At 42.7% G+C, this 15,589-nt stretch overlaps 1 protein-coding gene across 3 annotated transcripts in view; it reads left to right on the top strand.

The window, feature by feature from the left end:
- The window catches only part of FAM120C (family with sequence similarity 120 member C), a 114,079-nt gene that overhangs the window by 48,311 nt on the left and 50,179 nt on the right, over window positions 1-15,589 (top strand). For all 3 annotated transcript variants that reach the window (XM_054544613.2, XM_054544615.2, XM_054544614.2), the window contains exons 7-9: window positions 202-482; window positions 1,266-1,539; window positions 2,467-2,638. In XM_054544613.2, coding sequence (XP_054400588.1) covers window positions 202-482; window positions 1,266-1,539; window positions 2,467-2,638 — 727 coding nt within the window. The remainder of the gene's footprint in view (window positions 1-201; window positions 483-1,265; window positions 1,540-2,466; window positions 2,639-15,589) is intronic.

The following is a 15,589-nucleotide window of genomic DNA, read 5'->3' as shown; positions in this document are numbered from 1 at the left end:
ACTTCAACTGTTCATTGTCCTGTCTGTGGAGGATTCTGTTCATACATCACTGTTAGAATCATTTCTCATTATTCTCACTAGGTACTTTGTATCTCAACAATCTCCGCTACTGGCATCATCCACTGTGTCACAACTTCTGAGGAAGGCATCTTGGAGCCTTATAAAATGTTAAATAGCTTTTCTGTCTGTTTTATCGTTTAGTTTTCTCATCAAGTGCCCCAGAAAGTGAAATATCCACCACCATTCCCAGTGGGACCCAACTCATCTCTTCTCTTCTCCTCCCATGCTTTGGGGGAATCCCATGCTTTTTCTGAGGACCCCATGCTGCAGAACAGCCCCTTTGCCAGTTGGGCTGTCTCCTATGACTCTTCTGCATCCCAGTTTCCCAATTACCTGCCTTCTAAAGCCTCACCTCCTTTGGGACCAGACTCTTCCCACTCCTCTTCCTCTGATGGTGATGAGCCAAATGGAGCTAGCTCTGAGTAAGTATCTCTGTAGACACCTAAGGAAATAGATTTCTGAGGCATCTGTATTATTTTGCTTGTTAGATGGGTGGAGAGTGTGGGAAAGTGTAATTCCTGGGTTTCCTCTGTAGTGTTTTGCTCTTAGGAAAGCGAAGTAGGAAAACGTTTTCTATGCTTGCCCACTTCATGCTTATTTGGCCCTGTGCAGATGGTAATTTTCAAACACCCAGGCCACTGAAGTAAAAGGCAGCATAGTGGCTGGTTAAGGAAGCTTTGGTATGGGTATTGTGGCTGTCATTTCTTAATTTGTGAGGAGGGTAGATTAAATGTCAAAAAAAGAAAAGCATTTATAGAGTGGAAATAGTGGAATCGTTGAGTAAGCAATTTTATTGCTTAGTAACTAAGACATGGTTCTGAGGATTAAAACAGTGGGATTTGTGCTAGCTCATTTGTTCGCAGATTATTCCTCTAAGCAGATTATTCCTGGGAAACAGCTGCTTTGAGGTTGTAATTGTGATTATTTTCTTAAAACATAAGCAAACTCTAAACATGGCCTCTTACAAGGTGTAAAGGGTCCAGAGTGATTCCCATGACTTTTGATCACTTTGGTTGGTGTCAGGTGAAAGAAGCCAGGAAGTCAGTAATGGCCATTGAGAGGAAAGGTACCAGTCCAGTGCTAATCCAGTGTCCTGGCCTCCAAAGGGTTTGTGAGACCCTTTGGGTCCAGAACAGGCATCTTAAGTAGGAATATCTTTATCAATCTCCCTTTTCTGTTTGACACTGTCTTTCTACATTTTTTAGTCATATCACAGAAGCATTTCAGCACCAGCCTGAGTGGGGAAATCCCAATCGTGACAGAGGATCCTGGGCACAGCCTGTTGATACTGGAGTTTCAGAAGCGAGCCTAGGTGATGGTGAGCCCCACATCCCATCTCTGCTGTCTATGTCTACGAGGAACCACATGGATATCACCATTCCACCCTTACCTCCAGTAGCTCCAGAAGTCTTGAGAGTTGCTGAACACAGACACCGGAGGGGTCTTATGTACCCATATATCTACCACGTCCTCACTAAGGTGAGGCAGCACATCAGCACCTACCTCCCTGCTCTTAACACTGTACTTCCTACTTCCTAGGACTGTAAGTTACCAGAGAACATTCTGATCACTGGTATATGAAGTTAGAAAAAGAAGGCCACATGTGGTGGGCCCCTCATCCTACTAAGGCCTTAGGTGAGGCCAGACTAGCAGGAGTTGGGACTGTGTGGTGAATGAGTCCCCAAGAAGAGAAGTGTAATTGTGAGATTTTGAAGTAGATAATGCACCAAGTTGGTCTGGTTCTAGGGATGGACACAGTCTAAGAGGCTTTATGCCCTTTTCCTTATTTCTTTTTCTACTTCTGCAAAGCTGTTCCCCTCCTCCGGTCTTACACATATCCATCCTCCAGCAAAATGTCTAAGGTGGACTTTCCCCATTCATTAGCTATAGTTATTGTTGAGACTTTATTTTATTTTATTTTGTTTTATTTTTTGAGACAGAGTCTCGCTCTGTTGCCCAAGCTGGAGTGCAGTGGCGCTCACTGCACTCCTCTGCCTCCCAGGTTCAAGCAATTCTCTGGCCTCAGCCCTCCTGAGTAGCTGGGACTACAGGCACCCACCACCACGCCTGGCTAACTTTTGTATTTTTAGTAGAAACGGGGTTTCACCTGGTCTCGAACTCCTGACCTCAGGTGATCCACCCGCCTCAGCTTCTCAAAGTGCTGGGATTGCAGGCATGAGCCACCACGCCCGGCCATTGAGACTTTAAAAATGAAACATAGCTTCTAAGTTGGCTGCAATCAGCTAAGCTTGTTACAGCTTCTTTTTAGTATGAAACTCTGTCTAAATACAAATAAAAAATTTAGTAGGCCACAGAGGCTACAGTTTATTATTGGTTCTTCTCAGCTCAGTTCTAAACCTTGAGGTAACTCATTTTTTCCTTTTCCCTGGAACGTTCTCTTGTTAGGGTGAAATTAAGATCCCCGTATGTATTGAGGATGAGTGTAACATGGAGCTGCCTCCAGCTGCTCTCTTATTCCGGTCAGCTCGTCAATATGTATATGGAGTTCTTTTTAGTCTGGCAGAGACACAGAGGAAAATGGAACGCTTGGCCATGCGACGGCGGCTGCCTGTGGAAGGTAAGTGTAGTTCTAGCTATGACAATTCTCTCAGCACTTGACACAGAGCAGATGTGTCTGTGCAGGCACATTGGGTACCTTTGGCTATGGAGTAGTCTTTAAGAAAATGCACCATTCAACAAAATGCATACTGATACTGGGAATACATTAACTTGAGCCTCAATTCTGCAATTATCAAGCATTTAGAGTGACTACTACTTATAAGAACCATGCTGGACCAGGCATGACAACTCATACCTGTAATCCCAGCACTTTGGGAGGCCAAGGCAGGCGGATCACTTAAGCTCAGGAATTCAAGATCAGCCTGGGCAACGTGGCAAGACTCCATCACTAGAAAAAATGCCGGGTGCTGTGCCTCATGCCTGTAATCCCAGTACTTTGTGGGGCCGAGGTGGATGGATCACTTGAGTCCAGAATTTCAAGACCAGCCTGGGCAACATGGAGAAACTCCGCCTCTACTAAAAATTGAAAAAATTAGGCATGGTTGTGTACACATGTAGTCCCAGCTACTTGGGGGGCTAAGATGGGAGAACTGATTGAGTCTGGGGGGTCAAGGCTGCAGTGAGCCCTGATTGTGTTACTGCACTCCAGCCTGGGTGACAGAGTGAGACCCTGTCTCAAAAAAAAAAGGCAGGGCGCAGTGGCTCACGCCTGTAATTCCAGCACTTTGGGAGGCTGAGGCGGGCAGATCACAAGGTCAGGAGATCGAGACCATCCTGGCTAACCCAGTGATACCCTGTCTCTACTAAAAAATATAAAAAAAATTAGCCGGGCACAGTGGCGGGTGCCTGTAGTCCCAGCTACTCGGGAGAATGGCATGAACCCGAGAGGCAGAGCTTGCAGTGAGTCAAGATCACGCCACTGCACTCCAGCTTGGGCGACAGAGCCAGACTCCGTCTCAAAAAAAAAAAAAAAAAGAAAGAAAAAAGAAAAACAGGCCAGGTGCAGTGGCTCATGCCTGTAATCCCAGCACTTTGGGAGGCCAAGGCGGGCGGATCACCTGAGGTCAGGAGTTCGAGACCAGCCTGACCAACATGGAGAAACCCTGTTTCTACCAAAAATACAAAATTAGCCGGGCATGGTGGCGCACGCCTGTAATCCTAGCTACTGGGGAGACTGAGGCAGGAGAATCGCTTGAACTCAGGAGGCGGAGGTTGCGGTGAGTCGAGATCGTGCCATTGCACTCCAGCCTGGGCAACAAGAGCGAAACTCTGTCTAAGAAAAAAAAAAAAAATTAGCTGGGCATGGTGGCACGTGCCTCTAGTCCCAGCTACTTGTGGGGCTGAGGTGGGAAGATTGCTTGACCCTGGGAGGTTGAGGCTGCAGTGAGCTGTGATCGTGCCATTGCACTCCAGCCTGGGTGACAGAGGAGACCCTGTCTTACACACAAAAAGAAAGAACCAGAGGGGAGGAGCCAAGATGGCCGAATAGGAACAGCTCCGGTCTACAGCTCCCAGCGCGAGCGACGCAGAAGACGGGTGATTTCTGCATTTCCATCTGAGGTACCGTGTTCATCTCACTAGGGAGTGCCAGACAGTGGGCGCAGGTCAGTGGGTGAGCGCACCGTGCGCCAGCCGAAGCAGGGGCGAGGCATTGCCTCACTCGGGAAGCGCAAGGGGTCAGGGAGTTCCCCTTCCAGGGGTGACAGACGGCACCTGGAAAATCGGGCCACTCCCACCCGAATACTGTGCTTTTCCGACGGGCTTAGGAAACGGTGCCCCAGGAGAGTATAGCCCGCACCTGGCTCAGAGGGTCCTACGCCCACGGAGTCTCGCTGATTGCTAGCACAGCAGTCTGAGATCAAGCAGCAAGTCGGCAGCGAGGCGGGGGGAGGGGCGCCCGCCATTGCCCGGGCTCGCTTAGGTAAACAAAGCAGCCTGGAAGCTTGAACTGGGTGGAGCCCACCACAGCTCAAGGAGGCCTGCCTGCCTCTGTAGGCTCCACCTCTGGGGGCAGGACACAGACAAACAAAAAGACAGCAGTAACCTCTGCAGACTTAAATGTCCCTGTCTGACAGCTGTGAGGAGAGCAGTGGTTCTCCCAGCACGCAGCTGGAGATCTGAGAACGGGCTGACTGCCTCCTCAAGTGGGTCCCTGACCCCTGACCCCCGAGCAGCCTAACTGGGAGGCACCCCCCAGCAGGGGCAGACTGACACCTCACACGGCCGGCCAGGTACTCCAACAGACCTGCAGCTGAGGGTTCTGTCTGTTAGAAGGAAAACTAACAGAAAGGACATCCACACCAAAAACCCATCTATACATCACCATCATCAAAGACCAAAAGTAGATAAAACCACAAAGATGGGGAAAAAACAGAGCAGAAAAACTGGAAACTCTAAAAACCAGAGTACCTCTCCTCCTCCAAAGGAACGCAGTTCCTCACCAGCAACGGAACAAAGCTGGACAGAGAATGACTTTGACGAGCTGAGAGAAGAAGGCTTCAGACGATCAAATTACTCCGAGCTACGGGAGGATATTCAAACCAAAGGCAAAGAAGTTGAAAACTTTGAAAAAAATTTAGAAGAATGTATAACTAGAATAACCAATACAGAGAAGTGCTTAAAGGAGCTGATGGAGCTGAAAACCAAGGCTCGAGAACTACGTGAAGAATGCAGAAGCCTCAGGAGCCGATGCGATCAAATGGAAGAAAGGGTATCAGCCCTGGAAGATGAAATGAATGAAATGAAGCGAGAAGGGAAGTTTAGAGAAAAAAGAATAAAAAGAAACGAGCAAAGCCTCCAAGAAATGTGGGACTATGTGAAAAGACCAAATCTACGTCTGATTGGTGTACCTGAAAGTGACGGGGAGAATGGAAACAAGTTGGAAAACACTCTGCAGGATATTATCCAGGAGAACTTCCCCAATCTAGCAAGGCAGGCCAACATTCAGATTCAGGAAATACAGAGAACGCCACAAAGATACTCCTCGAGAAGAGCAACTCCAAGACACATAATTGTCAGATTCACCAAAGTTGAAATGAAGGAAAAAATGTTAAGGGCAGCCAGAGAGAAAGGTCGGGTTACCATCAAAGGGAAGCCCATCAGACTAACAGCGGATCTCTCGGCAGAAACCCTACAAGCCAGAAGAGAGTGGGGGCCAATATTCAACATTCTTAAAGAAAAGAATTTTCAACCCAGAATTTCATATCCTGCCAAACTAAGGTTCATAAGTGAAGGAGAAATAAAATACTTTACAGACAAGCAAATGCTGAGAGATTTTGTCACCACCAGGCCTGCCCTAAAAGAGCTCCTGAAGGAAGCGCTAAACATGGAAAGGCACAACCGGTACCAGCCACTGCAAAATCATACCGAAATGTAAAGAACATCGAGACTAGGAAGAGACTGCATCAACTAACGAGCAAAATATCCAGCTAACATCATAATGACAGGATCAAATTCACACATAACAATATTAACTTTAAATGTAAATGGACTAAATGCTCCAATTAAAAGACACAGACTGGCAAACTGGATAAAGACTCAAGACCCATCAGTGTGCTGTATTCAGGAAACCCATCTCACATGCAGAGACACACATAGGCTCAAAATAAAAGGATGGAGGAAGATCTACCAAGCAAATGGAAAACAAAAAAAGGCAGGGGTTGCAATCCTAGTCTCTGATAAAACAGACTTTAAACCAACGAAGATCAAAAGAGACAAAGAAGGCCATTACATAATGGTAAAGGGATTAATTCAACAAGAAGAGCTAACTATCCTAAATATATATGCACCCAATACAGGAGCACCCAGATTCATAAAGCAAGTCCTGAGTGACCTACAAAGAGACTTAGACTCCCACACATTAATAATGGGAGACTTTAACACCCCACTGTCAACATTAGACAGATCAACGAGACAGAAAGTCAACAAGGATACCCAGGAATTGAACTCAGCTCTGCACCAAGCGGACCTAATAGACATCTACAGAACTCTCCACCCCAAATCAACAGACTATACATTTTTTTCAGCACCACACCACACCTATTCCAAAATTGACCATATACTTGGAAGTAAAGCTCTCCTCAGTAAATGTAAAAGAACAGAAATTGTAACAAACTGTCTCTCAGATCACAGTGCAATCAAGCTAGAACTCAGGATTAAGAATCTCACTCAAAACCGCTCAACTACGTGGAAACTGAACAACCTGCTCCTGAATGACTACTGGGTACATAACGAAATGAAGGCAGAAGTAAAGATGTTCTTTGAAACCAACGAGAACCAAGACACAACATACCAGAATCTCTGGGATGCATTCAAAGCAGTGTGTAGAGGGAAATTTATAGCACTAAATGCCCACAAGAGAAAGCAGGAAAGATCCAAAATTGACACCCTAACGTCGCAATTAAAAGAACTAGAAAAGCAAGAGCAAACACATTCAAAAGCTAGCAGAAGGCAAGAAATAACTAAAATCAGAGCAGAACTGAAGGAAATAGAGACACAAAAAACCCTTCAAAAAATAAATGAATCCAGGAGCTGGTTTTTTGAAAGGATCAACAAAATTGATAGACCGCTAGCAAGATTAATAAAGAAAAAAAGAGAGAAGAATCAAATAGATGCAATAAAAAATGATAAAGGGGATATCACCACCGATCCCACAGAAATACAAACTACCATCAGAGAATATTACAAACACCTCTATGCAAATAAACTAGAAAATCTAGAAGAAATGGATAAATTCCTCGACACATACACCCTCCCAAGACTAAACCAAGAAGAAGTTGAATCTCTGAATAGACCAATAACAGGAGCTGAAATTGTGGCAATAATCAATAGCTTACCAACCAAAAAAAGTCCAGGTCCAGATGGATTCACAGCCGAATTCTACCAGAGGTACAAGGAGGAGCTGGTACCATTCCTTCTGAAACTATTCCAATCAATAGAAAAAGAGGGAATCCTCCCTAACTCATTTTATGAGGCCAGCATCATCCTGATACCAAAGCCTGGCAGAGACACAACAAAAAAAGAGAATTTTAGACCAATATCCTTGATGAACATTGATGCAAAAATCCTCAATAAAATACTGGCAAACAGAATCCAGCAGCACATCAAAAAGCTTATCCACCATGATCAAGTGGGCTTCATCCCTGGGATGCAAGGCTGGTTCAATATACGCAAATCAATAAATGTAATCCAGCATATAAACAGAACGAAAGACAAAAACCACATGATTATCTCAATAGATGCAGAAAAGGCCTTTGACAAAATTCAACAACCCTTCATGCTAAAAACTCTCAATAAATTAGGAATTGATGGGACGTATCTCAAAATAATAAGAGCTATTTATGACAAACCCACAGCCAATATCATACTGAATGGGCAAAAACTGGAAGCATTCCCTTTGAAAACTGGCACAAGACAGGGATGCCCTCTCTCGCCACTTCTATTCAACATAGTGTTGGAAGTTCTGGCCAGGGCAATTAGGCAGGAGAAGGAAATCAAGGGTATTCAATTAGGAAAAGAGGAAATCAAATTGTCCCTGTTTGCAGATGACATGATAGTATATCTAGAAAACCCCATTGTCTCAGCCCAAAATCTCCTTAAGCTGATAAGCAACTTCAGCAAAGTCTCAGGATACAAAATCAACGTGCAAAAATCACAAGCATTCTTATACATCAATAACAGACAAACAGAGAGCCAAATCATGAGTGAACTCCCATTCACAATTGCTTCAAAGAGAATAAAATACCTAGGAATCCAACTTACAAGGGATGTGAAAGACCTCTTCAAGGAGAACTACAAACCACTGCTCAAGGAAATAAAAGAGGATACAAACAAATGGAAGAACATTCCATGCTCATGGGTAGGAAGAATCAATATCATGAAAATGGCCATCCTTCCCAAGGTAATTTACAGATTCAATGCCATCCCCATCAAGCTACCAATGACTTTCTTCTCAGAATCGGAAAAAACTACTTTAAAGTTCATATGGAACCAAAAAAGAGCCCGCATCGCCAAGTCAATCCTAAGCCAAAAGAACAAAGCTGGAGGCATCACACTACCTGACTTCAAACTATACTACAAGGCTACAGTAACCAAAACAGCATGGTACTGGTACCAAAACAGAGATATAGATCAATGGAACAGAACAGAGCCGTCAGAAATAATGCCACATATCTACAAGTATCTGATCTTTGACAAACCTGACAAAAACAAGAAATGGGGAAAGGATTCCCTATTTAATAAATGGTGCTGGGAAAACTGGCTAGCCATATGTAGAAAGCTGAAACTGGATCCCTTCCTTACACCTTATACAAAAATCAATTCAAGATGGATTAAAGACTTAAATGTTAGACCTAAAACCATAAAAACCCTAGAAGAAAACCTAGGCAATACCATTCAGGACATAGGCATGGGCAAGGACTTCATGTCTAAAACACCAAAAGCAATGGCAACAAAAGCCAAAATTGACAAATGGGATCTAATTAAACTCAAGAGCTTCTGCACAGCAAAAGAAACCACCATCAGAGTGAACAGGCAACCTACAAAATGGGAGAAAATTTTCACAACCTACTCATCTGACAAAGGGCTAATATCCAGAATCTACAATGAACTCCAACAAATTTACAAGAAAAAAACAAACAACCCCATCAAAAAGTGGGCGAAGGACATGAACAGACACTTCTCAAAAGAAGACATTTATGCAGCCAAAAAACACATGAAAAAATGCTCACCATCACTGGCCATCAGAGAAATGCAAATCAAAACCACAATGAGATACCATCTCACACCAGTTAGAATGGCAATCATTAAAAAGTCAGGAAACAACAGGTGCTGGAGAGGATGTGGAGAAATAGGAACACTTTTACACTGTTGGTGGGACTGGAAACTAGTTCAACCCTTGTGGAAGTCAGTGTGGCGATTCCTCAGGGATCTAGAACTAGAAATTCCATTCGACCCAGCCATCCCATTACTGGGTATATACCCAAAGGACTATAAATCATGCTGCTATAAAGACACATGCACACGTATGTTTATTGCGGCATTATTCACAATAGCAAAGACTTGGAACCAACCCAAATGTCCTACAATGATAGACTGGATTAAGAAAATGTGGCACATATACACCATGGAATACTATGCAGCCATAAAAAATGATGAGTTCACGTCCTTTGTAGGGACATGGATGAAATTGGAAATCATCATTCTCAGTAAACTATCGCAAGAACAAAAAACCAAACACCGCATATTCTCACTCATAGGTGGGAATTGAACAATGAGAACACATGGACACAGGAAGGGGAACATCACACTCTGGGGACTGTTGTGGGGTGGGGGGAGGGGGGAGGGATAGCATTGGGAGATATACCTAATGCTAGATGACGAGTTGGTGGGTGCAGCGCACCAGCATGGCACATGTATACATATGTAACTTACCTGCACATTGCGCACATGTACCATAAAACCTAAAGTATAATAATAATAATAATAATAATAATAAAAGAAAAAAAAAAAAAAAAAAGAAAAATCATAAATAATGCAATGACATTTTTAGATCCCTTTCTCATATCATTGAGACCTTTAGATTTATTAGCCTTTTCTGAAAGTCACTTCCAAAGATACAATCAAATATTTTGCTTTTGGAAACATTTCAATTATGCACCATTTTTTCCAAATGCGAAAAATATGTATGACTTAGGATCGTGCTTTTTGGCAATGAAAAGGCTATTGGGAAATGCACATAATTTCTGAAGGGCCAAGCAAAGAATTTAGCCAATCACTATATTGTGTGTGTGTGTGTGTGTGTGTATGGATTCAAGTTACCTTTTCCCTCCTTCCAGGGGGAAGGGTGCAAAGATGATGAATTCATCTTCTTTTACATAAATTTGAGCTCACTTAAGAATAATTTTACTTTATATATCTTTAATGCAGAATAATGTTTAAGCAAAGAATTTTCAAGAAGAGAATAATGGCAAGTTTTTAGGGAGATTTTTTTCTAACAGCATAGCAGAAGGCAGCCTTGCTCCTGGGCTTTGTTAAGTTACATAGATTTAATTGCCTAGAGCAGGTCTTCTAGAGTCAAGTTTACTAAAATGTGGGCCTTTGGGAGCATATTTTCTGGAAATACATGCTTTTCAAATATCTCATTTTATAATTTAGTTGTATCTGGACTCTGCAGTATATGAATATTTTAAGAATTAAACTATTGATCTGAAAAAAAAAAAAAAAAAAAAAAGAAAGAACCATACTTGGCTTTGGGAACATAGAGGTGTATCTAACAGTCTCTCTCCCATGAATTTTTTGTTTTGGGATTTGAACCTGTAGGTAGTTGGAGACATTGAAGTATTTTAAGCTACACAGTGCCATAGTCAAATTAGTGTGTTCAAAAGAACATTTCTCTGTTTCTGGGAAGACAGAGTAGATCAGATGTATTTTTCCTTAGTCCTCATGCTAAGTACAACTAAAAGCCCAGGACATTATCCATAAAACAAGCACAAGACACTCTAGAAAGTAGAAATCTTGGGGCCCAAGGAATGACACAGTGGTGCAGTGGTGAGTTCCCTGAATTTTCTTTTTGCCTCACATATCCCAGACTGGGTGTAGGACAAACTGGCAGCCCATAAATGTCAACAGCTGCAGACCATTATAAGCCCACCACAAAACCTACTTTCTCTGTCCAAAGGACCAGAAAGGCACAACCTAACAACACAAAAATTTTTAAATAATAATCTCTGTACTTCAGCCAAATACCACAGGAAAACAATGGTCTACCCCTACCCCTACCAGCAAAGGCCAAATGAAGAACCTAGACTTCCATACTTACCCAGGCTGTAATGAGGTGCCCCTACCTGCTCCTGCTGGGAAGGTGTCAGATAAGGTGAAGTGGGGAGCCAGGACTTCCACTTCCACCTGTCAATAATGACACAGTGTCCCCCTTCACCCACCATAGTGGGGTCAGAAAAGGCCTACTAATACACAAGGTTTAAGTAAGATCCAGAGTCTTTTAAAATAATACCCAAAATGTCCAATTTTCAATGGAAAATTCCTCATCATACCTAGAACCAGAAAGATAACAAATTCAGACCTCAAGAAAAGAAAATGAACATAGAGATGACAGAAGTTTGAATTATCTGACAAGGATTTCACAACAGCCACCATAAAAATGCTTTGATAAACAGTTATAAACATGTTTGACTTTTGCATAGCAAAAGAAACAATCAACAGAGTAAATAGCCTACAGAATGGGAAAAATACTTGCAAACTATGCGTTGGACAAAGGGGTAATATTCAGAATCTATAAGGAACTCAATAAGAAAAAAGCAAATAACCCCATTAAAAAGTAGGCAAAGGACAAGAACAGACATTTTACAAAAGAATACGTACAAGTGGCCGACAAATATATGAAAAAATACTCAGCATCACTGACTATCAGAGAAATGCATATTAAAACCACAGTGAGCTGGGTGCAGTGGCTCACGCCTGTAATCCCAGCACTTGGGGAGGCTGAGGCGGGCAGATCACACGAGGCCAGGAGTTTGAAACCAGCCTGGCCAACATGACGAAACCCGTCTCTACTAAAAACACAATAAGTTAGCTGGGCATGGTGGCACACACTTGTAATCCCAGCTTCTTGAGGTGGTGGGAGGGTGGTGAGAAGGGGAGCAGGGCTGAGGCACGAGAATCGCATGAATCTGGGTGGTGGAGGATGCAGTGAACCAAGTCTAAAACCAACACATGTTGGCAAGGATGCAGAGAAAAGGGGATGCTTATATACTGTTGGTAGGAATGTAAATGAGTACAACCTTTATAGAAAATAATACAGAGATTTCTCAAAGAACTGAAAAACGAACTACCATTCGATCTAGCCATCCCACTACTGGGCATACATTCAAAGGGAAAGAAGTCATTATATCAAAAAAGATACCTGGGCCAGGCATGGTGGCTCACGTCAGTAATCTCAATACCTAGGGAGGCCCAAGTGGGAAGATGCTTGAGGCCAGGAGTTTGAGACCAGCCTGGGCAACATAGGGAGACCCCATCACTACAAAAAAAAATTTTTTTTAATATAGCTGAGCATGGTGCATACCTGTAGTCCCAGCTACTCTGCAGGCTGAGGCCAGAGGATTGCTTGTATCCAGGAGTTTGAGGCTGCAGTGGGCTGTGATCACTCCACTCCATTGCATTCCAGCCTGGGTAACAGAATAAGATCTCATCTTTTTTTTTTTTTTTTTTTTTTTTGAGATGGAGTCTTGTTTGTTGGCTGGAATGCAGTGGCACAATCTCGGCTCACTGCAAGCTCCACCTCCCGGGTTCACACCATTCTCCTGCCTCAGCCTCCCGAGTAGCTGGGACTACAGGCGCCCGCCACCACGCCCGGCTAATTTTTTGTATTTTTAGTAGAGACAGGGTTTCACCATGTTAGCCAGGATGGTCTCGATCTCCTGACCTCGTGATCCGCCCACCTCGGCCTCCCAAAGTGCTGGGATTACAGGCGTGAGCCACTGCGCCTGGCCATCTCATCTCTTAAATTAAAAGAAAAGGGAGTACATAAAAACAACACTTCAGACCAGTATCCTTCATCAATATATGTTATGGATTGAGTGTTACTGTCCCCCGCAATTCATATGTTGAAATCCTAACCCCCAATGTGATGGTATTAGGAGATGGGGCCTTTGGGAGGGAATTAGGTCATGAGCATGGAACCTTCATGAATGAGATTAGTGCCCTTATAAAAGGAACCCCAGATAGCTCTTTCTACTCTGCACTATATGAGGATACAATGAGAAGACAGCCATCTGCATACCAGGAAGCAGGTTCCCACCAGATGCCTCTGCCAATACCTTGATCTTAGACTTCCGAGCCTCCACAACTGTAAGAAATCAATTTCTGTTGTTTATAAGCCTCCCAGTCTATGGTACTTTGTTATAGCAGCCCAAATTGACTAAGACAATATGGATGCAAAAATTCTTAACAAAATATCAGCCAGGGGAATTCAGCAGTATATAAAAAGAATTACATGCCATGGCCAGGGCCGAGTAGGGTTTATTCCATTGTTGTAAGACTTGTTCAGTATTTGAAAAATCTATAAATACAATCCACCAAATAAACAGGCTAAAGAAGAAAAATCATGTGATTATATCAATGGATGCAGAAAAAGCATTTGACAAAATTCAATACTCATTCATGATAAGAACTATCAGGAAACTAAGAATAGAGGGGAACTTCCTGAAGATAAAGAACATCTACAAAGAACCTACAGCTAACATACAGTCATTCCTTGCCATATGTGGGGGATCGGTTCCAGGACCCCCACATATACTAAAATTCACTCATAATCAAGTCCCACAGTAGGTAGGCCCTGCAGAACCTGTGTATATGAAAAATTGGCCCTCTATATACGTGGGTTTGGCATCATGTGAATTCTGTGTTTTCTATCAGTGTTTGGTTGAAAAAAATTTGTGCGTAAGCAGACCCGTGTAGCTCAAACTTGTGTTCAAGGATCAACTGTACTTAATGGTGAAAGATGTTTTTCTCCTAAAATCAGGAAGAAGGCTAGAATGTCTGCTCTTTCTACTGCTCTTCAACATACTAATAGAAGTTTTAGCCAGACCAGTCAGGCAAGAAAATGAAATAGAAGGGATAGACATCAGTAAGGAAGAAATAAAACTGTAATTGCAGATGGCATATAGTCAGTCTGTGTAGAAAAATCACAAGGAATCTACAACAAAACTCCTGGAACTAATAAGTGAGTTTGTTAAGGTTGCAGGATACAAGATAAATATATAAAAATTGATTACCTTTCTATATACTAACAATGAATATGTGGAACTGAAAAAAGTGTAAGACCATTTACAGTCCTTCCAAAGAAAATGAAATAAAAATTTAACAAAAGGTGTTGAAAATCTGTATGCTGAAAGTCACAAAATGCTGATGAAATCAGAGATCTAAATAAATGGAGAGATACAGCTGTTCATGGATTAGAAAACTCAACATAGTAAAGATGTCAGTTCTCCCCAAATTGATAACACAGGTGTGATGCAATTCCTATCCAAATCCCAGCAAGATTCTTTGTAAATATAGACAAGATGATTCTAATGTTTATATGGAAAGACAAAGGAATTAAACTAGCTAAAATGATTTTTGAAAAGGAAGAATAAGTTGAAAGCAATTGCTGAACCTGATTGTAAGACTTACTAGGTAGCTACAGTAATTAAGATTGTAGGCCAGGCATAGCCGCTCACTCTTGTAATCCCAGCACTTTGGGAGGCCAAGGTGGGTGGATCCCTTGAGCTGTGGAATTCGAGACCAGTCTGGGCAACAGGGAGAGACCCCATCTCTACTAAAAATACAAAAAATATATATAGCCAGGTGTGGTGGTGTATTACCTGTGGTCCCAGCTCCTCAGGAGGCTGAGGTGAGAAGATCACTTGAGCCCAGTGGGTAGAGGTTGCAGTGAGCTGAGATCACTCCACTGCACTATAGTCTGGGTGTCAGAGCGAGACCCTGTCTTAAAAAAAAAAAAAAAGACTAGGCAGAGGTATTGACACATAGATCAATGGAATACAACAGGGCATCCAGAAATAGTCCCATATGAGTACTGATTTTTTTTTTTTTTGAGACAGAGTCTTGCTCTATTGCCTAGGCTGGAGCGCAGTGGCACGATCTCCGCTCACTGCAACCTCTGCCTCCCGGGCTCAAGCAATTCTCCTGCCTCAGCCTCAACTGGGATTACAGGTGTGAGCCATCACGCCTGGCCAGCAAACTGATTATTGACAAAGCTGCAAAAGCACTTCATTGGAGGAAGGATAGTTTTTTTTTTATATATATATAAATGGTGTTAGATCAACTGGACATCCATAGTTGAACAAGTACCACATATCTATACTAGTATCTAAAATATATAAAGAACTCTCAAAACTGAACATAACAAAAACAATTGAATTAGAAAATTGGCCAAAGACATGTACAGACATTTCACTGAAGAAGATATACATATGGCAAATAAAGACATGAA

Source organism: Pongo abelii, chromosome X (genome assembly GCF_028885655.2).
Source record: "Pongo abelii isolate AG06213 chromosome X, NHGRI_mPonAbe1-v2.0_pri, whole genome shotgun sequence".
Lineage (NCBI taxonomy): Eukaryota > Metazoa > Chordata > Mammalia > Primates > Hominidae > Pongo > Pongo abelii.
The sequence above is the reverse complement of the archived record's forward strand: the minus strand, read 5'-3'. Positions and strand labels throughout refer to the sequence as shown.